The 27163-nt window shown below is 44.9% G+C and overlaps 1 protein-coding gene across 3 annotated transcripts in view; it reads left to right on the forward strand.

The window, feature by feature from the left end:
- Positions 1-27163, forward strand: part of CTTNBP2 (cortactin binding protein 2) — a 670870-nt gene that overhangs the window by 457767 nt on the left and 185940 nt on the right. For all 3 annotated transcript variants that reach the window (XM_069228906.1, XM_069228905.1, XM_069228907.1), the window contains one exon: positions 10766-10944. In XM_069228906.1, the coding sequence (XP_069085007.1) occupies positions 10766-10944 (179 nt within the window). The remainder of the gene's footprint in view (positions 1-10765; positions 10945-27163) is intronic.

Consider the following 27163-nt stretch of genomic DNA (forward strand, 5'->3'; position numbering starts at 1 on the left):
AAACAACACAAAAGGATGATGGACAGAGTGCTGACAATGCAAACAATCACCCCCAGTCACAGATCTGGGTTTAATCCATCGTTCTTTCGCTCACCGTGCCACCCCAGTTTAGACCCAGCCATATGCAAATCAGCCTTGACCCTGTTCCTCATGGGAACAGTCCAGCCCAAACTGCCAGGCCAGGTCCTCCCTGGACCGGAAACAAGCATCCTGGGACCTGTTTCATGGTATCACCCTTCTTCAGCCAGGCTAGCTTGATTCCAGTGGCACAGTGAGCAAGGGACCCACATCTGGGCATACCCTTCCCACTTAGGGCAACTTTAACAACACAAAAGGATGATGGACGGAGTGCTGACAATGCAAACACTCACCCCCAGTCACAGATCTGGGTTTAATCCATCGTTCTTTCGCTCACCATGCCACCCCAGTTTAGAGCCAGCCATATGCAAATCAGTCTTGACCCTGTTCCTCATGGGAACAGTCCAGCCCGAACTGCCAGGCCAGGTCCTCCCTGGACCGGAACAGGGTCAAGACTGATTTGCATATGGCTGGGTCCAAACTGGAATGGCATGGGCAGCAAATAAACGATGGATTGCATTGTCAGCACTACGTCCATTATCCTTTTGTGTTGCTAATGTCGCCCTAAGTGGGAAGGGTATGCCCAGACGTGGGTCCTGTGCTTCCCATGCCACTGGATTCAAGCTAGCTTGGCTGATGAGGGGTGAAACCCCGAAACCGGTCCCAGGATGCTTGTTTCTAGTCCAGGGAAGACCTGGCCTGGCAGTTCGGGCTGGACTGTTCCCATGGGGAACAGGGTCAAGACTGATTTGCATGTGGCTGGGTCCAAACTGGAATGGCATGGGCAGCAAAAAACGATGGATTAAACCCAGATCTGTGACTGGGGGTGAGTGTTTGCATTGTCAGCACTCCGTCCATGATCCTTTTGTGTTGCTAATGTCGCCCTACGTGGGAAGGGTATGCCCAGATGTGAGTCCCGTGCTTCCCATGCCACTGGATTCAAGCTAGCCTGGCTGATGAGGGGTGAAACCCCGAAACCGGTCCCAAGATGCTTGTTTCCAGTCCAGGGAAGACCTGGCCTGGCAGTTCGGGCTGGACTGTTCCCATGGGGAACAGGGTCAAGACTGATTTGCATATGGCTGGGTCCAAACTGGAATGGCATGGGCAGCAAAAAAAACGATGGATTAAACCCAGATCTGTGACTGGGGGTGAGTGTTTGCATTATCAGCACTCCATCCATCATCCTTTTGTGTTGCTAATGTCGCCCTAAGTGGGAAGGGTATGCCCAGACGTGGGTCCCCTGCTTCCCATGCCATTGGATTCAAGCTAGCCTGGCTGATGAGGGGTGAAACCCCGAAACCGGTCCCAGGATGCTTGTTTCCAGTCCAGGGAAGACCTGGCCTGGCAGTTTGGGCTGGACTGTTCCCATGGGGAACAGGGTCAAGACTGATTTGCATATGGCTGGGTCCAAACTTAAATGGCATGGGCAGCAAAAAAACGATAGATTAAACCCAGATCTGTGACTGGGGGTGAGTGTTTGCATTGTCAGCACTCCGTCCATCATCCTTTTGTGTTGTTAAAGTTGCCCTAAGTGGGAAGGGTAGGCCCAGATATGGGTCCCTTGCTCACTATGCCACTGGAATCAAGCTAGCCTGGCTGAAGAAGGGTGATACCCTGAAGCAGGTCCCAGGATGCTTGTTTCCGGTCCAGGGAGGACCTGGCCTGGCAGTTCGGGCTGGACTGTTCACATGAGGAACAGGGTCCAGACTGATTTGCATATGGCTGGGTCTAAACTGGGGTGGCATGGGCAGCAAAAAACCGATGGATTAAACCCAGATCTGTGACTGGGGGTGAGTGTTTGCATTGTCAGCACTCCATCCATCATCCTTTTGTGTTGCTATTTTCTTGATTAAACCATTAAACCATTTCCGTGACTCTGCCTATTTGTGGATTCCCTGTCTGGGTCAGTTTAACAACTGGGCTGTTTGCACCTTTCACTAGACAGTGACACAAAGGGAGCTGGGGTGTAGTCTACATTTCCTGATGAGCCATCTGTGCTAGGAGGGAGGGGAGGAGTGGTCACTCACACCTGAAAGGGCTGTGCCTACTCTCACACAATGCAGTCTCCAAACCCCTGGTGTGTGTCTGGGGCCTGGCCTGGGCAAGGCAGGATTTCACAAACAAGAGAGACTTTGCTTTGAAGTAAGCCTACTTCAAAGGGCAAAATGGGTATAAGAAGGGCACCCAAACCCACAGACTTTAGAACACTTCTGGAAACCAAGAGGAACCTCTGCCTGGAGAAGAGCTGAGGAAGAAGAGCTGCCCTACCTGTGTTTTGTGGAGCTATCCTGCAGTTGCTGCTTCTGCCAGTGTAAGAGGACAAAGACCGGACATTGTGTGCCTTCCTTCTTGTGAAGAACTCGAAGGGCTTGATTTAGAGCTTGCCTCCTGTTATTTGAAGTCTAAGGGATAGCAAAGACTTCTCTCTGGCAGCACCTGGAGCCCCTGCAGATACTCCTACTCTGCCAAGTGGTGCCCTCCTGTTCCTGGGGCCCTGAAAAGAGAAGCTGGCAGGACAAGAGTGAGAAATCCACGCACAGACTGCCGTGCTGGGAAAAGATCGAAGCAACTCCTATCCACGGCTGAAAAATCAACACGCTGCCGGCTTCGCAGCTGAAAATCGACGCTCGCCTGCAGTGCAACTGGAAGATTAATGCACACAGCTAGAGAAACGACATGCAGCATCGCTGATGGAGGCTAGTGAGATCGCAACCTGCGCTGTGTGGTTTTCGGATCATCGTGCGGCTGGATTTCCGATGCAAACACCGCTGTGCATGTAAAAACGACGCAATACCTGTCCGGACCGGAGACTGCTGACCGGATTCATGGATTGCTCTCCTGCTGAGAGAAGAAATGGCGCATGCTGACCCGACTTAAAGAGAAACGACACAAGGTCTCGCTCGTGAGTGTTATAGATGCATCGCAAGCCCTTTTTGACTCACACTCGCCCTGCAGGGTTATTTTGGATGCAACCAAGGTACATTTTCAAGCTAAAAGCAGTAGCATTTTATAAGTCTGATATATCAAATATCAAACTTGACAGTCCAATTCTCCTGTCCTTATAAATGCCCAGTTATATATTATGTGCCCCAAGTCATGAATCAAGTTCCAAAAAATAGCCCACTCATGAAGATTCGTATTGTCAAAGTTCCATCAAATTGGAATCAATAATGAAGCTTTTCTATTATTGCTTTCAAGAAGGTTTCATTTATTGGTAATAATGAATTTTAGGTGTCTTAGTATTCCCATGTAGAAATCTTGAACATATGATGAAAAACAGTGTTTCGCCCCCTTTTTGGTTAATTCACCCGGGGCTTTTTCAAGGCAAAAGTATATTCATGGTGGACCTTCCTTTCTTGAGCAAATGCGATCAGTCGATTTTAAAAGTCGAGCCAAGTTACGGGATAAATCCCATGATGTGTGGTACGGCATTTTAGTTGGGTGCCATTTTGAAATAAAGAGTGGGCTATATATTTTTTTGGAGCGTTAGCGTTGTGTTTAAAATTACATGAAGACTCTTTGCATTTTTAGTGATAACTTGGCTTGTGTATTATGGATTTTTGTCGTTTTGGTCTTGTTTTGTTTAGATAAATATTTTCTATTTTTCTAAACTTGTGTTGTCATTTTGTAGTGTTTTCATTAAGTTACTGTGTGTGTTGGTACAAATACTTTACACCTAGCACTCTGAAGTTAAGCCTGCCTGCTCCTGCCAAGCTACCAAGGGGGCCAGCGGGGGTTAGCTGAGGGTGATTATCTTTTACCCTGACTAGAGTGAGGGTACTTGCTTGGACGGGGGTAACCTGACTGCCAACCAAAGACCTATTTCTAACATCCCTTGACTGTGGCTTATTCCTGGTCCTTTTTCAGCCTGGGCGGGCAGGTTCTCTCAGTGTCCAACGTTTGCTGACCAATACCTAGTGTATTGTTATGATTTGACCACTAGAGTGTGCAGTGCCATCAAACATGGCTCTCTTGTAGGGCTTTTCCTTATGATTGTCGGTGTTTCGTTGGGTCCAGCTGCGATTTCCGGTTTGGGAGTTACTGGCTGGTCAGTGGAGTGACCCTCACTGTTTTGCTGGTTTCTTGCAGTTGCTGAGTGGTAACTCTACTCTGGAGAAGGTCTATGGCAATTTTCAAAGCCTGGAGGTCCTCTGGGGTTCTTTGGAGTTTTTTTTGCAGTTGTCCAGCAGCTCCTCAGTTGCGATTGTCAGGTCCTGGGTGCAGCAGGAAGGGTTTGGCACCTTTTCTTTGTTGCAGCAGGTCCACAGTTCTCGTGCCTTGGAACCTCTTGGTGCTGGTCTTCTTTTGTCTGTCGAATCTGATTTCCTGGGCTAGGAATGCAAATTACATACTGTAGTGGGAGTTTTAGGGGGAATCCTGGTAGTGACCAATGGGTCATCTACCTTTGGGTGGCTACACCCACTAAAGTGACCACTTCCTGTAGGAAGGGTCACTTCCCTATCCCTGATTGAATGTTTCCTTACATCCGAGATGGAGAAAAATGAAATGGAGTGCCCACCTCAAAGGCAACACCTTAGGGGTGTTGCATGTCAGGTAGGGCCGCTCCTACTACCCTTTGTTTGGTCTTCCAGCTGTTGCTCTCACCAAATGTGGGGGTGCTAGCAGCAGGCCTTGGGGTTGAACTTCAAGGGCAGTAAGCCCTTTGAAGCCCACCAGCAATGCAATGCACATTCCTGAGAACCCCCACCCAGGAAGGGCAGTGTTCTGAATCACAGAGAGCAGGAGCTCTCGCCCAGGGGTGCAGACTTGTGCCTGGCAGTGGCAAGATGGTTGAGACTGGCCAGCAACCATGACAGGGAAGCTAGCGTTTGCAGGGGGCAACTCGAAGGTGACCCCTCGGTACATTTTATAATGAATCCAATACGGTTACCAGTTTGGATTTATCATTCTGAGTTTTGATGTCAAACAACCCAGGGTTCGGAAGAGCCATCATGTAGCTGTGAAAATCATACTGACCAGTGTCCGGCATAGGCATTTACAGTGGCTGCTCTGTTTACTCACTATGTCCCAGGTTGGCAAGGACACAGTGGGGGCAAATTGCTCATGCAGATATGCCCTCACATACAGTATAGTGCACCCTGCCTTAGGGCTGAAAGGCCTGCCAGATGGGTGACTTACCTATATGGTATTCAGTGTATAGTGGACAGGGCACATAGTCAGTGTGCTATGTCGAGTTTGCATTTTAAGATTGCACCAGGACACTCAGCCTGCTATGGCAGTGCTGGGTGCATCTGGATGCATGACCCTAGAGGGTGACACAATCAGTGCTGCTGCCCTCAGGGGCCTACCCTTAGTTCCCCCTGCCCCGGAGACCTAAGAAAGATTTACTAGGGGCTTATATGGCAGCTAAAGGTGTTGCCAATTACCTTTGTAATTTTAGGGAAATAACACTGGCACTGAGAAGCTGGTTAGCAGGATCCCGGTGCACTCCAGTCCAAGTTGCGTCCAGAAACCAGGCAAAAACGGTGTATGGGGGGGTACTGCAACAAAGAGCCAGTTTCCCACAATTCCTTAGAGTGATGCATGGAAGGAATGCGATATAGGGAGATAGACTAAACTAAGTGCAACCCGGATAAAGGCCGATGATCCACATAAGCATAGATGAAGGCCAAAACATGTTGGCTAGGTATCAACTGTACCTATGATTCATTATACTTTGTGTCATCCTTGTGGTATGGTTTTAATCACATTCAGGGCACTCCTTCAATGAAGAGCAATAACTTATGGGGTATACCCTAAGGTATTCTTAAAAAAACCTGGATCCCTGCAAGGTGCAGTTTCTTACCTAACCTCCTGAACAGCATTTGAGTCAGCCATGGTGGTACTTACCCACCTTGGTATAGATAGGTCATCAATGATGAAGCATGCCCCAGCAAGTGGGTGAGATGACCGATCCAGATCTTCTGAGATAACTGCAGAGGAGCTAGGAGCGTAAAATTGTTAACTCATTTTTCCACACTACGCACCTTTTGTGTGGTAAATAACAAATGCATAATACAAACGAACAATAGTCGCTCTTCCTAGATAATTATTACTGGAATGCAAAAAGAAAAATATCTTTCAATGGATAATTTTGGCCAACAATGAAATAAACAAACAAGAGACACCCACAGCAACAGCTTGAAGATAATGAAAAGTGTGTTACTGATTGGCATAGGTACAAGGAAATGATAACAAGTGAACAATGTAACAAACGGCAGACGGCATAGGGTTCAGTCAAGTAATAGCACTATATAAACCAAAAATATAGATACAATTATCAATAAGTCTAAGAGGAATCAAAATATAAGTGGCAAAATAATTGAAGCCACTTGTATAATGTTCATGTTTTGTCTCATGAGGGGAATCAGGTTTGTTGATAATTGTATATAATTTATTGGTTTGTGTAGCACTATCGCTGAGCACTTCCCATTTGCACTTTTTTCACTTGTTCATTGGCACTTGGTTCACTTGTTCATTTGCACTTGGTTCACTTGCTCATTTGCACTTGGTTCACTTGTTCATTTACACTTTGTTCACTTTTTAAGTTGAGCATAGCAGCGCACAAGCGCTGCTCTTCTCAACATGTAATCTGTTCTGAGTGCTTTAACCACGCCCATCACTTTCATTCATTCTTGTGCCTACCTTTAAAAAAATCCCTTGATCTCGTTGGTAAATGCTTTGCGTTTGCTTTGCGTTTGACCTCCTTGGAGACTGACACTGTTGCATGTATTATTTCACAATTGGGAAGGTACTATTGTTTCTTTTGCTTCACCTCTGCTTATGGTGGAATGTTGTTTCTTTGTCTTTCTTGGTTTCGGGCATCTTGTTGTTTCTTTGCGTTGTCTGCTGGGCTTTTTATTTATTTATTTTGCAGTTTTATGTAGCGCACACTTCACACAGTGGTATTAGAGCACGTTATTTTATTTTGTTTGCAGTTTTGTGTAGCGCAAACTCGTATAAAGGTATTACAGCGCTTTACATGAGCACCAGTTACGTGATTTGCCCATAATCACAGGATGTTGAGCTAGCACTGAGACTCGAACCATGTTCCCTAGCTCCAAAGTCGTCAGCTCTGGCCCTTACGCCGCATCCTGTCACCTAGGGTTCTTTGTCTGGTGCATGTTGGGGCAGTCTGGGAATAGCTCATTTGTTTTAGATAGCGCTTGATAATACAGGTTCTGCCATTTCATAGTACTGCAAAGCAATTGACATTCTTAACAAAATCGGTATAATTCATTTGCATCAACTTTGCAGAGATGAAGAAGTGAAAAAACTATGTCAGGATTGCAATCTGTGACATTCTCGTTCTGTTAAGACCTCTGCAGTGGGTGCATTAATCAACCGACTTGAGTAGTGCTTAATACTAGGCAATAACACATGCTGTTGATACTGTTTGGAGGGTCACCAGCCAAGCATATAGGTTAGTTCTAGGCAAGAAGGTGGCGAATGGTGTTGTCTCCAAAATGGTGGAAAACGAGTCATGACTCCAAGTCCAAGCACTTCACGGCCTCAAGCTTGATAGCAAAAAACATCTAGCCTTTGGATGTAAATTGGGCCTCTTCAAATAGAGTTCAGTTTGCGCCAACTCTATACAAAGGTAATACAGCACTTTACATGAGCACTGGGTATTTTACACAAGAAGACATAAATTTTTGGTAGCAAGGGGAGATTAAGCGATTTGCCCCGAATCACAGGCTGTTGAGCCGGCGCTGAGACCCGAACTGTGTTCCCCAGCTCCAAGGTTGACAGCTCTGGCCCTTACGTCACATACTCTCCCCTAAGGTTCTTTGTCTGGTATGTGTTAGGGCAATCTGGGAATAATCTTTTTTTTTTTTTTTATGTAGCGCTGGTTCATACAGGTTCTGCCATTTCATAGCACTGCAAAGCAGGTGACATTCTTATCAAAATCGCTATAATACAATTGCAGAAAAGCTGCCTCTTCTGTTATTCTCTTTGTATACAGTCAATGTTTTTAAAAGTTGGGTGGTATTGCCAATGTAGTGGAATAATTCCTTTAAAAGTTTAACACACAGAAATATATGGCTGCTCCCTTTTCTTTGCTCCTAACTCTTTTGACCCCTTCATTCTCTGGGTTAAATGCCACAAAGGTGGCTCTTTGTGGCTTGTTTGGTGCTTTATACGTTTAGGTAAACACACTAGTAAGGGTTCCATCTCTAGTGTATCACAGCCAGTCTGCAGGACTGATTCAAAAACACTCCCAAGATGGCAGCCTTGTTGAATCTTCTGTCCTGCAGTGACAGGACTAGGAGGGTTCTGTGGCACCTGGCATACATCCACTACACTCCAAACCAAAACACGTACGTAAAAGACTGTCATTTACACAAAGCCAATAGCTCTAATTCTCACAAATGCGAGACCTATAACATTGCAAATGCTTCTTATTATTAGCTAAAACCTAGGTTGTGCAATATTAATTTATTAATTACATTTATAAAGCACAGTTAGATACATCCTATAACAAACATAAATATCAAATAATTGGTATCACCTCTGCAGTTCTTTAAGGTAGTTTTAAGCAGGTGCATTTTGAACTTTTTGCAAAATGTTAGGATGTTGGAGATTATTCTTATGACCTCAGACATTTGGTCCCATAGTTTGGATGAAACACATGAGAAGGCACTTTGGTGGTTTATATTTCTTTTCAGGATGGGATTTCAAGTATTGCGTTTTCCTTCTCTCTTGTTGCTCTTAATCCCCCAGTGATGCATATTTTTTCTTTTTGGTAGCTTCGGAGTCCTGAATGTACGGTTTTGTGAGTCATTCATGCAATTTTCAAATTTAACTCATACCTCAACAGGATGTCAGTAGTGTCGCTTTAGTACTGGCATGATGTGGGCGGCTTTCATGATATTTGTAACCAGCATAGCTGCCGCGAGCAAGATTATCTGTGCCAGAGAGATTGTCAAGCTAGGGAGGTTTACTAGAGTGGCTTTGCCTCTACTGAAAGACAATTGAATCTCTGCCTCCACCCAAGAGCTAAAGTCCATTGGAGGTTGGAATTTTTTAATTGTTTCACCAGGTGTAGTTTGTTAGAGGCTTGTTCTGAGAGGTTTTTTATGTGATCCAAAAAGGATTAGGAAGGGTCGACCAAAAACTTGAGTGATTTAGATGCGGATAGTAGGATTGGGCTGCTTCCTAAGGGGGTTAGACGTTCCTGATACATTTGCACTGGCAGAAGTCCACTCCATTACCTTTTGACGGAATCTTCTCAAGGTGTATATATGTCAGAAAGGTTGGAGACTCACTGAGGTACAGAGGTGTACCTCCTGCAAGAGATAAGGTTAGAATTTTGAACAGTAACGAAATACATTTTTCTGTGTGTAATTTAATTACATAACTTGTTGCAGGTTCTTCAAGTTACAACAATGGGTTCTTTGCCGCTATTATTTTGTGACAGACATAAAATTTAAAGGGTCAAAAAGCAGACCATTAAGTTACTAAATGTTGCAGGAATCTGTTGTGTGTGTGTGGACCTAGAACAATGCTTTCTGAATTTTGCCGTTAAGGAACTCGGCTATGTTCTCAACCTTCTCTTTTGAACTTGAGCATTCTTGCGTTTTAATTCAGCTATTCACAATCAATACTCAGAAGCAGAGTGACATACTTAACTGTGCAGTTATGTAGGTGCCTCCCCTTTTTAGCAGCTGCGCCAGGGCAGCCCAGTGCCAAGCGCATTTTTATGTGCCTACAGGGTGTAAAGTGTATTTATTTAATCCAATATTTCTCTAACTCCGAGCTTGGTTTTCAGACAGTACTGCTTGAAAACAGTGAACAGGTTTTGCACGTTCCTTTTTCTGAGGTGTACTCTTTTTTAGGTTCTGGTGAAATGAATGTACTTAAGACAGTGCAGGTGAGAAAAACATAGGAGCTTGGCTCTTCCCTGATTCAGCTATTCGTGATACAGCTCAGTGTTTTAAGTTGCAGTCCCTCATATAGTTCTCGTAGTCAGTTATGGTCTGGGCATGTCTGTGGGTACTAGGTTAGGACTGCTTTACGGGAGCTTTATTTTGTATTGTCTGTCTTTTGATCCCCATTACTTCCCCTAGCCCTCCGGTGTTTCTTGTTTATTCCTACCAGACAGGAGAATATTATGTATTTTCCTTCTTTGGCAAAATAAGAGATGCCTTTAAAGATTTCCCACGAAAACCATAGAAAGCACGGCAATTGCCACGTCCGAAATTGTAGAGCACATTAGGGCTTATTTTATATTTTAATGCCAATCTTTTTGGACCTTCATAGCATAAATATCGTTCATGGGTATAGAGGTTGCGTGCAGTGCATAGATACATTTTCATAATAATTTTTCAACTGCAGTAAATAAATTCATCTCAAACTGGATAAGTAGATTTCTATTATTTAAAAGATTTTTCTCCCCTTTTACTAGATAGTTTTTCATAAAATTAATTTGGCACAATTATGATAATTATCACAAGTGAGTGGTTCCTTTCTTTTTCAGCACGTGAACCAAAAACATTTATTAACATTAGTGTGGTTTGTGTTTAACGTATAGCCAAGGACACGTTTATCATTCATTGCTCGTTTTCATTGAAGAACAATGATTTACCAATAGCTTGTGTTCTGTTTTAATGGTTTGTGTAGTTTTTGTCGATATATTCAATAAATATAATAATATATCATATTTGTCTCTTTTTTTCGTTTATAGTTCAAAGGTAAAACACCCACATCGTGCGATCCAGTATGTAAGAGCATTGATTGGGTCTCCTCCGTCTGGCACCAGCTGAATGCCTGCTTATCACGCTTAGGCACACCGGAAGCACTCATAGGACCAAAGCATTTCTTGTCTTGTCCGATAGTGCCAGGAAATGCACAAAGCATAGTAAAGTGAGTAACTGTATTTACTGTCTGACTTGCATCGTAGGTAAGAAGCTGATCATGGCTTCCTCCTTGTATTTTGGAGTTGCCTGACTCCACCAGGCTTTAGGAGCGCCATATTTTAGTGGCCTTAGAACTCATCAGTTTTTAATTGTTTTATGTTTTTTGAGTTTGAATCTTCCTTACTTTAGTTTTGATTTTTTTCATGTGGACACCTGCGGGGGAGTCTGTCGGCACCCACAAGGGGTTGCTGGACTGCTGTTCAGTTTTTCGTTTTTCCTGTGCACTCCATTGGTGCGCACTTCAGTGCGGTGTCATCACGCCCCAGGTATGCCCCCCCAATGAACAGTTACAAATGCATCTGTTCAGCACATTTGGGCTGCCTTGCATTAGAGGTAAGAAGCTGGTCTCGGCTTCCTCCCTTTTAATTTCCTTGTACTTGGATTTGCCTGGCTCCACCGCACTTTAGGAGCGACATATTTGAGTAGCCTTAGCCCTTGTCTGTTTTTAATTGCTTTTATGTATTTTGAGTTTTAATCCACCTTATTTTAATTTTGATTTCTTTTACCAGTAGTGGATATTTTCAAGGAAGCCTGCGGGCGCTCACAAGGGGTTGCTGGACCCCTGTTAAGTTTTTAGTTTTCCCTGTGCACTGTTTTAGGTTCATGCTTCATCGTGGTGTCAACACACCCTCTACCCCCAATGAACAGTTACAAATACATTGGTTCAGCTCATCTGCGCCAGTGGTGCGCCAATGGCAAGCCCATCTGCACCCGTCCGCAGCCAGACAGCGGCCAGCGCAACCCCTCTGCGCATTTCATTTCAGATTCAAACTCATAATTAAGATACTCAAGAGAGAAAATTCTCAGTCTCCAAACTTTTGGTAAGAACCAATTTTGTGCAAAGCTGCATCTGCAAGCTAGCTTAAGAAATACTGCCTGTCCGTCTTGTAACTTCTCACTTATCAATCTTAAAAGTAAAGAGACACACTCAATAAAACCAAAGGATTTAAACATAGCCAAAACTAAACCTATAAAATGTACACCGATAAATGTAAGATCTATGATAAAAAAAACAAGATTGAACTCAATGATTTCCTTGTGTCCAACAATATAGATCTAACGTTCATCACTGAAACATGGCTGACCAATCAGCTGGGCCTGATCTTGCAGTTGCGATACTAGACTGCCCAACCTAAAGAGGATGGTGGTATGCTATTGTTTACCCTTCTCATTTCAGTGCATCCGTCTCTCCTTACCCCATAACACAGTTTTTGAAGCATTAGCATTTAAAATTAAACTGGACCCTAAGAATACGTTTAATGGCATCCTCATTTACTGACCCACCCTCCTTTGTCCAGAAACTTAGTTCCATCGAGAAAGTCTTAAACTGAAAAAACATCTGTGTAGTAAAGTAGAACGACACTAGAGGCAATATTATAATCCTTCAAATAAAGATCTCGACAATAACTGCCCTAAAGTTTACAAACTATTGATTTTTTAAAGAAAAATCATCTTTCTTCACCCAGAAAATCGAAATTGCCAAAGACACAGTCAAAGAACTTTTTTAAACTACTCTCAAATCTACCTGAAAACATAAACCCCAGTGCCAGCCAATCGTTCTGTAATACATTGTCCACTTTTCAGTCTAAGGTTGAGGATGTTTACACAGACGTCTTGGTGAATCAAGCAGAGACCCCTAATTGCCTAGATGAAAATCCACTACCAACCAGCTAGGAGCCATTAACCAGATTTTCTCCTATAAAATCTGGGTCTCCAGAAGATCCCTGCCCTCCAAAAATCCTTAAACAATCACCTGAAATTATCTGAGCACATGTCTGACATCTTCCACAATATGCATGAATCTTGATATATTCCAAAAATCTTGAACAAAATCTCCCTTCGACGGCCCTAGCAATTATCAACCAATATACAAACTACCAATATACCAACTACACTTTAAAAATAATTAGAAAAAATCTTCCTTACATTACAACTGACCTTCGGAAAACAGTTGTCACAGCACTTGCTTTATCTAAATTAGATTATTGTAACACACTGTATATTAATATGCAACAAAACCTCTTATCCAAACTGCAGACTTTACACAATGCTGCAGATAGGCTTCTTTTTGGTATTACCAAACACCAATCTGCATATTTTGCTCTTAGACAGCTTCATAGGCTACCTGTCAAGAAAAGGATAGCCTTTAAGGCCCTGCACATTCCTTTTAAGGCATTGCTTAATATCGGCCCAATGTACCTAATCCAAAGATTCTCCTGGTACATCCCTAACACATCAGTACGCTCTTCTTCAGCAAAGAGTGTCATCAGCCCCAAGTTAAAAAAATAAAAATAAAATACTCCTGGGGAGGTAAAAGCATTGTAGCTGGAACAGCCAAACTATGGCACGCTCTTCCACATCATCTGAAGAGCTCGCCCAATCTCTTGCACTTTAGGAAGCTTTTCAGGACTTGGCTTTTTGATGTAAATCTCTAGTCCCAATCTCCCTTTCTCCATCTTTGTCTATTAAGCGCTGATTTTAGCGACTCCTCTTTTGAAGGCTAGTGCCAAGTCACCTTTGGGTATTCGAGCACTTTACAAAATATAATAACATAATAACATAACATATCTGATGCCTCAGTACTTACGCATGAAGTTGGCGCCATTCTCTTCAATAAGTTAGTAATAGTATTGCATTTCCGTTGATCTGGGTGTCTAAAATCCCCACATGGTTATGTTCAATTTTATGTCAGTTTCATATTTAATATTTTGTGTGGCAACAGATTTTTTTGGGTGTTGATATGCAACACGTATGAACGAGGAAAACAGATAATGGAGTCAAGCCCTTGGCACTGTGTTGTGAAAGAGGGACTTGGTTTTATATATAATAACTGTAGTTCAATTCGTTTTATTTAGAGGATTAGCATTTTTGGAAAAAATAGTAAAATGTACCTTTTCATTTGCAAACAATGCATAAATATGTTACATGGTAAAACAGTGGACACATGCACATATTTAAACTGGTAGATTACCAAGTAATCAGTTTTGTTTTGCTGATACCCAGGAAGCATACGATTTGAGGTGGCACTAAACTCCATGAGTGTGAATTTGTGCTGCACATCTAATTACAACAATCAATATGTTGTGAATAAAAGTGAAAGACTGTTTTAGTACAGTTGAGGAAAAAAGTTTCAGTATGGTGTCAAAAAGGTGAAGAGATAAGAGATGGACTGTCCTTAGCTCGTATAGTTTTTTGTATTTTAGTGAGTGGGCCTACTTAGGTTTTTGATGTTTAGTGGAAGGACTTCTCTTCAAGTTGTTTTTAGCGCTTCTGTGTGTGTCGGTGTGGTCAGGCTAATTCTACACCTTTTGACATTTGGCTATTGTGAGATTAACTTACTCTGTTCTTTAGGTTGCAGAGTCTGCAATCTTGGGTAAGTGTGAGCACTACCATTGAGACTCTGCAGGTGTCATAGACATCTGTTTTTCCGTGACCTGCTCATTTCTCTTTCAAAGAGGTTACTCTTTCAATGCCGTCAAACTTTGGCAATTTCTGTTGCTGCATTGTGGTAGGAGGGTTCTGGTTCCTTACTGGGGTCTACCATTTGTGGTGAATGTTCACCAACCTTGCACTATTAACCCTTTTTTGGGTTTCCTCTGACTCTTTTGCCACTGAGATGGTCCTTCTGATGGAGGTAGTCTCTGATATATCTGGCACATTGTCATGGGATTCCTTCTGTGCCTTAATTTCTCAGTCACTAGTTTGGAGCTTCATAGGAGCTGCATAGGTTATTTTCTCAGCCTTTCGTTCCTCAATTCAGTGGTTGGGTGGTCTTGGTTGAGGCCGTCTTGCTGAAGTTGCGGTCTTTGTTGGTTGCTATTCTGTTTTGTTGCTGCCTGTGTCTTCTTGGTTTAGAGTCATTAGTGTTACATTTGGTTTGTTTCTGGTCTGTGGTATAGAGAACCCTGAGCAGCTTCTGAAGGGTAAGGTGAAGGGAGCACCATCATCCTGTTGTATGTCTATTTCACTAACTGCCTGGTCTCCTATATCCATATATGTTTGGTGGGATGTGTAGCTGCAGATACACATGTTGTGCATATCCTGCCATCTAGTGTTGGGCTCGGAGTGTTACAAGTTGTTTTTCTTCGAAGAAGTCTTTCTTAGAGTCACGGGATCGAATGACTCCTCCTCTTGGTGATAGTGCGCATGGGCATCAACTCCTTTGTTAGATTGTTTAATTTTCGCCACTGGGATTGGAAGTGTTTCCTCTTGCTTGAGACTTTCGATTCGGAAACGTTATATTCACTTTATTCTACCGTCGGTATTATTTCAACAGTGTTTGCATCTGCAATCAATCCAATAGTACCGTCAGGATCAAGAAAACACCCTTTCGGGTGCTTGCGCCCTTTTCGGGCCTGTTCAGACCTACCACGCCTTAGCCTGATGGATCAAACTCCATTCTGATTCTGTCCTCGAGGCCACGCAAAATTCCTTTACACTGACCAGCACGTGGTATGTAATCTTTGCCTTTCTCCTGAACATCAAGACCAAAAAAATGAAAGACCATGCTTATCAAGGCAGTAAGAGCCTTTTCTATTATTATCCATTGCCCTACAGAGGTGTTATTCTTATAATCATTACAGATGAAATGAAAATGGCTAACCTTGTTTTTATGTGCAGAATTGCAGTTCAGGAAACGTTTTTTCAACAGAAGAGTTGCCATTGATTTCAAAACATCCTTCGGTAGTACTGAAAACCATTATTGCAATACACTTAGTTATCGTCCATTACACACTACATTTTCTACAAACATCGTTAAAATACTTACAAATTTCTTTCCCGAAACAGCTTTCAAACGTGTAAGGAGCACTGCCCGTATGCCGGTTCTCCAATCTTTTTTAGTACGTGTGTGTTCGTCGCCGAATGGATGAGGAACAGCAAACTAAAGTTTAACTCAGATAAGATGGAGGTCCTCATCTTCGGCACCAACCCCTCAGCCTGGGACGACTCCTGGTGGCCGACCGCTCTGGGAGCAGCCCCAACACCCACCAACCACGCACGCAACCTGGGCATCATCCTCGACTCAACACTCTCCCTGACCAAGCAAGTCAGCGCTGTCTCCTCAACCTGCTTCAACACCCTCTGCATGCTCCGCAAGATCTACAGATGGATCCCCACAGATACAATAAAAACAGTCACCCAAGCCCTCGTCAGCAGCAGACTTGACTACATAAACATCCTCTACCCTGTTGCCCCGCCCAAACTCCTCAAACCACTGCAACACATACAAAACGCCTCCGCATGCCTGATCCTCGACGCCCACCGCCACAGCCACATCACCCCCCTTCTGAGAGACCTACACTGGCTCCCTGTCAACAAAAGGATAACCTTCAAGCTCCTCACCCACGCACACAAGGCGCTCCACAACACTGGTCCAGCCTACCTCAACAGACTACTCACCTTCTACTCCCCGTCCCGCCAACTCCGCTCAGCCGACCTCGCCACCGTCCCCCGCATCCGAAGAGCGACTACTGGAGCCAGATCCTTCTCCCACCTCGCCGCCAAGACCTGGAACACCCTTCCCTTGCCCCTTTGACAGACCGGAGACCTGCTGACTTTCAGGAAGCGGCTCAAAACCTGGCTATTTGAGCAGTAGCAGCACCCTCCCCCCCCCCCAGCGCCTTGAGACCCTCACGGGTGGTAGTGCGCTCTACAAATACACTGATTGATTGTGTGTGTAAACGCGGCATATTTGAAACTAAGGTAATCGCCGCGGTAGGCAATTAAGTAAACAGTAACAACGGACTCGATTTTCAACAAAATACCCATCCGGGTATTTTTTAGCAGCCATCTTGGAGCTGCCAAAGTCAATATCTTTTATCTTTTGAAAATCTTTTATCTTATGAAAGAGGACACTTCATTGTTGTTAATAATATGAAAGCTGAACGTCCCATATGTAACTGCCTGTATGAATACAGTGAGCATAGTGACTTTGAACTAAGCAATAGGTACAGATGAATCGTTAAAGCATGTCATTGAATTTAAATTAACTGTCAATTTGTAGCATGGAAAGGGGATTTAAAATTGGTACACTACTTGTATTCAAATAAGTCACATGTAATTAAAGGTTTTGAAGGCCAAATTTTGACATACACTTGCTACGGGACCGAATATCAAGAACTTACACTGAAGGGGGAAAGTTGAAAGAAATGGAGGGATAAACCAGGCATCTCCTGATGTTTTAATCTTTAATTGTTGATTAGAGCCCACATCTTGTCAAGATCATTCAGCCCTCTTCTAGCTGTACTGAATTTTTCAATTAATCTTGCCTCCATCCTGTGTAGAATGGAGGTACATTCAATAGCTGTTTGTGTTTTCTCAACCACATATGGTACTGACTATCTTATGTCGTCCTTTTTATGACTCTTTTCCATATAATGATCCACCAGAGGCGCGTTTCGTGTTTCACATCTAATTCTAGACAGATGTTGTAAAATACGCACTTTTACTGGTTGTGTTGTCTGACCTATATATGTCAACATGCAAGGGCATGTAATACAATGAACTACATTCCTAGTGTTGCAGTTTGAGAAGCAGAGTTGTTGATAACTTTTCCCGTTTACTACAATACTATTTGTATTCTCCGTATATTGACAAGCTGTGCAGTTGTTACATTTATAGTGACCCATGAGGGGGGGTAACTCTAACATTCCCCTCAGATCTCTCATTTTCTTAGGTGTAGAACAGGAAGCATGGACTAATGTGTCACGTATATTACGACCTCTTTTAAAGGAAAAGAGTGGCTTTTCTTTCCCTAATGGGTATAGTATTTTCAATTTTTTTTCAATGATGGACCTAATTCAGTTAGCTTTGGGGTTGTAAGTTAAAACACAAGTCAATGGAACTTCCTTTTTCTTTTCTCTGGAAGTTAATAAGTCTTCCCTCGGGGTATACCAAGCCCGCTTACAAGCCCTCCTTACTATTTTTCTGGGGTATCCCCTTGCTGTCATACGCATTACCAAGTCTTCCGCATTTGCAAAATAATCTTCTTTGTTGGTACAATATCTGCGAATTCGTAAAAATTGACCATATGGTAAATTTTCCTTCAGGTTACGTGGATGGTTGCTAGATAAATGTAATAGAGTGTTTCTATCTGTCTATAAGCTCACTCTAGCAGCTTTCTACTTTCTCCCTTTGTGATGCTTTTTTGTTTTTCCTTTCCTCCGTCTTTCCCATATGTGTCCTTTGCTTGCAGCAAATGCTTGAGGCAGTAGAATAAGCCCCGGCCCTCAAAAATAAGTGCTGGTGCTCAGCACCGGAAACAAGAAGCACAAATGAAGCACTGCGTTAGCAATAAGAATGTATTTCTACAAAGCAAACCTTTTTTTAGCAGCATAAGGAAAATGAAATACTAGGAAAAAAGCTACTTTCTAATTTGTGCCATGCGGTTTGCATGCAGCTCTTTAATGGCAGTTCACAGCTCACTGTGCTATATTATGATTATGAACTGCACAGTAACAAAAGAATCTGTGACAAAAGCAGTAACACACTGTGCCATGCACATAAAATACTGTTCTTTGCATGATACATGTTCTTTGCAGCAGGCATATTAACCATCTGCTCTACCTTTGAATCAAAAATGCCACTGCACAAACCTCCCATCTCTCTCCAGCAGATACATTAATCACTTGAGTTAGCTTGACAGTTTTTATTTTTGTAGTACAAGGAGCTTTGCAGTGCGTTTAAAAATGCTCAACAAAGGAGGTAATAAATAAGAAAACACGCATGCTTGTGTGTGTAAGAGGCCCCAGCTGGAGAAGTGCCTTACTCCCAGCCCAGGCCTACGGACCCCCTGGGAATGTGTTACGGACCCCTGGCGGTCTGCGGACCACAGGTTGGGAACCACTGCTCTAAAGGAATACAAACGTCTGAATATCAAACAAAGGACTCTGATATCCAACCAGTTTTGGAGGTTATGGACAGTAAACAGAGAACACACTCATGCACAATAGATACCCTACACACATTAGGGTCCACAATCAATTACCAAAAATCTAATCTTCAACCAGCAGAGGTTCAACCTTATCTAAGTGCAATTCTCAATATTCAAAAAGCATTAGCCTACCCAAATCCACAGAAGATACAGGCTTTTCAAAACCTCATATCACAAATACAGGTCAATCAAAATTGCACTGTAAGATTTATCATGAAACTATTGGGAATGATGGCATCATGAATAGCAATAGTACCGCAAGCAAGACTAAACATAAGACCACTGCAACAGTGTCTCTCACAACAATGGTCTCAGGCACAGGGTCAGTTACAGGATCTAGTGTTGTTAGACTGCCAAACTTACAAATCTCTGCAATGGTGAAATCATAACAACTTAATAAAACGGCGGCCATTTCAGGACCCAGTGCCACAGCCCATATTAACAACAGATGCGCCATTGACCGGTTGGGGAGCTCATCTCAACAACCTAACCATACAAGGGGATTGGAGCTCAACACAATTAACTTATCACATAAATCATTTAGAACTGGTAGCAGTGTTCTTGGCCCTAAAAGCATTTCAACCTCAGATCACACACAATACAGTCTTAATAAGAACAGACAACATGACATCAATGTATTATCTGAAAAAACAAGGGGGGACACATTCATCCTTACTCGCCCAAACAATATGGAAATGGGCAATTCGCAATCAGATTTACTTACTAGTGGAATACATCCCAGGAATAAACAACCAGTTAGCAGACTTACTAAGCAGGACACAACAACAAGTACACAAGTGGGAGATTCACCTACAGGTACTTTAACATTACTTTCAAGTTTCGGGAACAACAGGCATAGACCTTTTCACAATAGGTGAAACGCAAAATGCCAAAACTTTGCATCCAGACACGCACACCCTCTTTCCAAGGGTAATGCTGTATGGATCAACTGGTCAGGGACATTTGCTTACGCTTTTCCCCCCTCTCCCGTTAATTCCATTTCTGGTCAACAAAATGCATCACACCTCTCTCACCATGATACTCATAGCTCTCACATAGGCACACCAACACTGGTACACAACTCTCCTGGATCTGTCAGTAGTGCCCCATCACAAACTTCCAAACAGAACAGATCTGTTAACACAGAACAAAGGTCAAGTCAGGCATCCCAAACCCAGTGTACTCAACTTAGCGATTTGGCTCCTGAAGTCATAGAGTTTGGATATTTACACCTTCCATTAGAATGTATGGAGTTTCTAAACAAGCATGCAAACCAACAACCAGACAGTGCTATACAAAAAAATGGTTTGTTTACTACTGCCAACCTAAAAATATAGATCCACTTAAAGTATCAGCACAAGTTATTTACAAAAAGCAAACTTAGCTTTTTCCTCTATTAAAATTCATCTAACAGTTATATCACCATACCTACAAAAAATACAATATACTTCGCTCTCCTGTCATAAATGCTTTTATAGAAGGACTTAAATGTATTATTCCACCCATATCTCCACCAGTTCCTGCATGGAATCCTAATATTGTACTCACAAGACTGATGGGACCACCATTCGAGCACATGCACTCATGTGATATTCAATTTCTCACATGGAAAGTTGCTTTCTTAGTAGCAATTACTTCATTAAGAAGAGTGAGTGAAATTCAGGTATTTACTCTAGAGGAACTGTTTTTCCAAGTACACAAACATAAAGTTGTACAAACCCACAATGTTTACCAAAAGTAGTTTCACCTTTTCACGTTAATCAGTCAGTGGAGTTGCCAGTCTTCTTACCACAGCCAGACTCAACTGCTGAATAAGCTCTACACACTCTTGACCTTACAAGAGCTCTAATGTACAATGGTGACAGAACAAAAGATTTTAGGAAAACTAAAACTAAACTTTCTAGCAACCACATAAAGGTAATCCCATTTCAAAACCAGGATTAGCTAGATGTATTGTGAGATGTATTCATACATGTTACATTAAAGCAAAAAGGAAATTTTTTATAACTCCTAAAGCACATTCCACTAAGAAAAAGGCTCCCTCCATGGCATTCTTATGGAACATACCAATGGCAGACATATGCAAGGCTGCCACATGGTCCACACCACACACATTCACAAAGCATTACTGTGTGGATGTTTTATGAAAACAACAAGCCAATGTTGGGCAAACAGTGCTAAGAACACTATTTCAGACCACTTCAACCCCTACAGGCTTAGCTACCTCTTTATTGGGAGGAGAACTGCTTTTTAGTCTATGCACAGCATGTGTATCTGCAGCTACTGCCACTGAACGCAAAATGTCACTTACCCAGTGTACATATGTTCTTGGTATGTAGTGCTTCCCTCCTCCCTGGGAGCCTGTAGTCATTGCAGTATTCATTTGTACATATGTATATACATATGTTCGATGGCATGTGTAGCTGCAGATACACATGCTATGCATACCGTCTGCCATCTAGTGTTGGGCTCGGAGTGTTACAAGTTGTTTTTCTTCGAAGAAGTGTTTTAGAGTCCCGGGATCGAGTGACTCCTCCTCTTCGGCTCCATTGCGCATGGTTATCGACTCCATGTTAGATTGTTTTCTTTCCACCATCGGGTTCAGACGTGTTTTCTTTCGCTCCGATAGTTTGAGTCAGAAAAGTTTCAAAGCTCTCTAATTCTCGTCTGTATTGTTTCGATCGCGTTCCATCTTCTATCAACACTTCGGTACCGTCGGGTCAAATATTTTGGCCCTGGTTGGGCCGACCACGTGGAAGCCTCATGAACCGGACCCCATTCTGCTTTTGTCCTCTGTGCCATGCTAAATTTCCCTACACAGACCAACATCCTCTCTGTAATCTCTGCATTTCCCCAGACCATCAGGAAGAAAATTGCAAGGCCTGCATATCCCCACGCTCCAAGAAAACGCTCTGAGACAGAAGAGCACGGAGACTCGATATGGCATCCAAGAGCACCAAAAGTCTCGACGTCGAAGAGGAGGAGATCATGCAGACAGCTGTCTCTGTGTGAGGATCCGACTCCGAGCAGGAGTCTGAGGAGGACAGACCGGTCATGACAGGACAGCACGTGAGTACGCCTGCCCCTGTCCCAGCCAAGCCCAAACAAAAGGCCTTGTGAACGCCACTGCCAGAAGGCCATGACTTGACCCGGAAAAAGACCTTCAGTGGCCAACCCACAACTTCGGCACTGAAAAAGGCCACGCCACCCAAGCCATCGGACTCGAGCCGAGGCTCTGTCTCCGAGCCCACCAAACATCGATCCTTCGAGTCAAAACCTCGAAAATCATATTCGGGGGCCAAGACCATCCTTAACCCCGACTTTTTCGATACCGAAAAAACCAGCTTCGGAGCTGAAAAGCTAATTTACACAGAGGAACATGGACTTTCACAAGCACTCAAAGCCATAAACTTACTGAGGAACACTCACAAATGGAGGCAATGGATGAAAGGCAAGCCAGGATTCACATCCATAAAGAGACTGGCAGAATTTTAACAGCACCTCCTCTAAAGCCAAAGAGGAAATTAGCCTTTCAGTAAGAATTGGACACTGCTCAGCCTCCAGGTAAAGTGCCAAAAACCAAAGAGAAACCTCCACCTCCTCAATTTTCTCCTCCTCATTCTCCTACTCACTCTCCTCATTTACTTATCTCTCCCCCTACTAGTCCTACACCTATGCAATCACCAGCACACTCATTTGATTCACAGCAGGACAATGTGGATTCATGGGATCTTTATGATCCAGACCCCATTCCAGACAACAACCCAGATTGCTATCCCTCTAAGCCATCACCACCAGAGGATACTACAGGCTACACTCAGGTCATAGCTAGGGCGGCATCCTATCACAATGTCGCCATGCATACTGAGCCATTACAGGATGACTTCTTTTTTAATACACTTTCCTCTACACATGCAACTTATCAGTCGCTTCCCATGCTCCCTGGCATGTTAAAGCATGCTGAACAAATATTCAAGGAGCCAGTTAAAACTAGAATAATTACTCCTAGGGTGGAGAAAAAATATAAGCCACCTCCCTCTGATCCTGTCTATCACACAACAGTTGCCTCCAGGCTCAGTAGTGGTAAGCGCAGCCAGGAAAAGAGCAAACTCCTCCAGACAAGGAAAGTTGAAAGTTTGATGCTGTGGAGAAAAGGGTGGCATCTCAAGTAGCCAACCAGTGGAGGATAGCCAACTCCCAAGCATTGTTGGTTAGATACGACAGTGCCCACTGGGATGAGATGAAAGACATCATACAACATCTCCCCAAGGAACAGCAGAAGAGGGCACAAAAATAGTAGAGGAAGGGCAAGCCATCACCAATAACCAGAGCAGGTCAGCCATAGACTCTGCAGATACAGCAGCTAGATCCATTAATACTGCGATAACAATAAGAAGACAAGCATGGCTTAGGTCTTCAGGATTTAAGCCTGAAATACAACACGCTGTCCTCGATCTGGTGTTTAACCAAAAAAAGATTTTGGCCCAGAGGTGGACATGGCGATTAAAAAAAATGAAAAAAGATTCTGACACAGCATAAGCCATGGGTGCTTTGTATAACACACAATACAGGAGATCCTTTCGTAAGCCCCAATACAGAGGTGGATTTAGAGCCCAAACAGCCGATGCGTCCACCTCACAAACAAACAAAGCCGGCCTACGAACCTCAATATCAACGAGTTGGTTTCAAAAGTACTTACAGAGGCCAGTACCCCAGAAGCAGGGGAAAATATCAAACAGCAAAACAAGCCTGACAACAAGCAAAGCAGTGACTTGAGCCATCCCTTCCCAATTCACACCTCACCTGTGGGGGGAAGACTGCAAAGGTTCCACAACAATTGGCTACCCATTACCACAGATCACTGGGTATTATCAATTATCTGCAATGGCTATTGCATAGAATTGACACACACTCCACCAGATATTCCACCAAAACCACACAACCTCTCCACACAACATATCGCCCTGTTGCAAGAGGAAGTAAAATCTCTATTACTCAAACAAGCAATTGAGGCAGTGCCACAAAATCAAATAGGAACATGAGTTTACTCACTGTATTTCCTCATTTTCAAAAAGGATAGAACCTTAAGGCGAATATTAGATCTCAGAACCCTCAATCTTTTCATCCTGTCAATCAATCAATCATAGGATTTATAAAGCACACTACGTACCCGTGAGGGTTTCAAGGCTCTGGGGGGGAGAAGGAGGGGTGGGGGAGATGTTGTTACTGGTCGAAGAGCCAGGTCTTGAGGAGTCTTCTGAAGGTGAGTAGGTCTTGAGTCTGTCGCAGGGTGGTGGGGAGGGTGTTCCAGGTTTTGGCGGCGAGGTATGAGAAGGATCTGCCGCCGGGGGTCTTTCTTCGGATGCGGGGGGCGACGGCGAGGGCGCGGTTAGTGGAGTGGACCTGATGGGTGGGGGTGTAGAAGCTGAGTCTGTTGTTTATGTAGGCTGGTCCGGTGTCGTGGAGCGCTTTGTGAGCGTGGGTAAGAAGCTTGAAAGTGATCCTTTTGTCCACAGGGAGCCAGTGAAGGTTTCTCAGGTGGTGGGAGATGTGGCTGTGGCGGGGTACGTTGAGGATCAGTCGGGCTGATGCGTTTTGGATGCGTTGGAGGTGTAGTAGGTCTTTTGCTGCGATGCCTGTGTAGAGTGCGTTGTCGTAGTCCAGCCTGCTCCTGACGAGGGCCTGTGTTACTGTCCTCCTTGTTTCTGTCGGGATCCACTTGTAGATTCTGCAGAGTGTGTTGTAGCAGGAGGAGGAGACTGCGTTGACCTGTTTAGACAAGGTGAGGGAGGAGTCGAGGATGAAGCCCAGGTTGCGAGTGTGGTCGGATGGTGTCGGTGGGGTTCCTAGTGTGGTGGGCCACCAGGAGTCGCCCCAGGCGGAGGGGGTGGGTCTGAGGATGAGGACCTCCGTCTTGTCCGAGTTCAGTTTCAGATGGCTGTTTTTCATCCATTCGGCGATGGAATTCATTCCCTCGTGGAGGTTGGTTTTGGCGGTGCGCGGGTCTTTGGTGAGTGAGAGGATGAGCTGGGTGTCGTCGGCGTAGGTGAGAATGTTGAGGTTGTGTTGTCGGGCCACTTGTGCGAGGGGGGCCATGTAGATGTTGAACAGCGTCGGGCTGAGGGATGAGCCTTGGGGGATGCCGCAGATGATGTCAGTGGCTTCGGAGCGGAAGGGGGGGGGAGGACTCTCCGGGTTCTGCCGGAGAGGAATGAGACGATCCAGTCGAGGGATTTTCCTTGAATTCCGGTTTCGTGGAGGCGTGATTTCAGGGTGCGTGGCAGACTGTGTCAAAGGCGGCAGATAGGTCCAGGAGGATGAGGGCTGATGTTTCGCCGTTGTCCATTTGGTGTCTGATGTCGTCTGTGGCGGCGAGAAGGGCGGTTTCGGTGCTGTGGTTTCGTCTGAAGCCGGACTGGGAGGGGTCTAGGATGCCGTTGTCTTCGAGGTGGCTGGTTAGTTGTGTGTTGATGATTTTTTCAATCACCTTTGCTGGGGAAGGGAGCAGGGAGATGGGTCGGAAGTTCTTGAGGTCGTTGGGGTCTGCTTTGGGCTTCTTGAGGAGGGCGCGGATTTTGGCGTGTTTCCATTTTTCAGGGAATGTCGCTGTTTCGAGGGAGATGTTGATGACCTTCCGTAGTTGGGGGGCGATGGCGGAGTCGGCTTTGTTGTATACGTGGTGGGGGCAGGGGTCTGACGGAGATCCTGAGTGGATGGAGTTCATGATCTTGCATGTCTCTGTGTCATTCACGTTGGTCCAGGAGGTCAGGAGGTTTGCCCATGTGGAGTGTTCGGGGTGGGGTCTGGCGTGGGAGTGGTGTCGAAGCTGTCGTGGATGTCGGTGATCTTCCGGTGGAAGAAGGTGGACAGTGCGTTGCAGAGTTCTTGGGATGGAGGGATGTCGTTGATGTTGGCGCTGGGGTTGGAGAGTTCTTTCACGATGCTGAAGAGCTCTTTGCTGTCATGTGCGTTGTTCTCCAGGCGGTCTTTGAAGTGGGATCGTTTGGCTTGTCTAATGAGTTGGTGGAGCTTGCGGGTGGCCTCATTGTGGGCTGTGAGGCTGTCAGGTGTGTGTTTGAGGAGCCATTCCTTTTTTAGCTTCCGGCAGTTGCTGTTGGAGTTTAGGAGCTCGTCGGTGAACCAGGTGGCTTTTCTTCTGGCTTGGTTGTCGGTGGGTTTTTTAGTGGTGCAAGGGTGTTGGCGCAGTCGTTGATCCACAGGGTGAGGTTGTGGCCAGCGGTGTCTGGGTCGGTGGAGTTGGGGGGTGGGTTCTGGGCGAGGGCGTTGGTAAGCTGGTCTTCCATAACTTTGCTCCTGCATCGGCGGGGTGGTTGTTGGGAGCGATGGTGCTCGGGATGTTTCTTGTAGGTGAAGTGGATGCAGTGGTGGTCAGTCCAGTGGAGTACAGTGGCATGGTTGAAGGTGACATGGGCGCTTGAGGAGAAGATGGGATCAAGCGTGTGGCCGGCGATGTGGGTTGGTGTGTTGACGAGTTGTCTGAGGCCGTGGTTGGTGAGGTTGTCGATCAGAGTAGTGGAGTTGGTGTCGTTGTTGTTCTCCAGGTGGAAATTTAGGTCCCCGAGGAGGATGTAATCTGTTGAGGTGAGTGCGTGGGTGCTGGTGAGGTCGGCGAGGGATTCGCTGAATGGTGCTCGTGGTCCGGGGGGTCTATAGATGAGCGTTCCTCTAAGAGTGGTGTTGGGGTTGGTGTGGATGCGGAAGTGTAGGTGTTCGGCAGTCTTGAGGGAGTCGTCAGTGTGAGTGTCGACCTTGAGGGAGCATTTGTGGGCGATGGCTATGCCTCCTCTGATTCCGTTGTTGCGGTCCCTACGGATGATCTTGTAGCCGTCCAGGATGGCTATTGCGATGTCGGCGCCGAGGAGTATTTCCACCAGGTTTCGGTCAGGTAGGCTACATCTGGGGCGGTGGAGTCGAGCAGGTCCCAGAGCTCGATGGCGTGCTTGCGTGCGGAGCGGGTGTTGAGGAGTATGCAGTGGAGGTGGTTAGTTTCGTTCTTTGTTGGTTTCGTTGTTCTGTCGCAGGTGAATCTGCAGGAGCGGCATGCGAAGGGTCCGTGGGTGTTCCTTGGTGAGGGCTTGGAGCATGCTGTGATGCGGCCGGGATTGAGGGCGTTGAGTTGGTCGGCCGTGTAGCGGTGTCTGGAGGTGTAGGGGTCTCGCGGACCAGGGGGGGGTGGCGCTGGGCGCGGTCCAGGCGTGGACGGGCGCAGACG

This window comes from Pleurodeles waltl, chromosome 4_1, assembly GCF_031143425.1.
Source record: "Pleurodeles waltl isolate 20211129_DDA chromosome 4_1, aPleWal1.hap1.20221129, whole genome shotgun sequence".
In the NCBI taxonomy this organism is placed as follows: Eukaryota; Metazoa; Chordata; class Amphibia; order Caudata; family Salamandridae; genus Pleurodeles; species Pleurodeles waltl.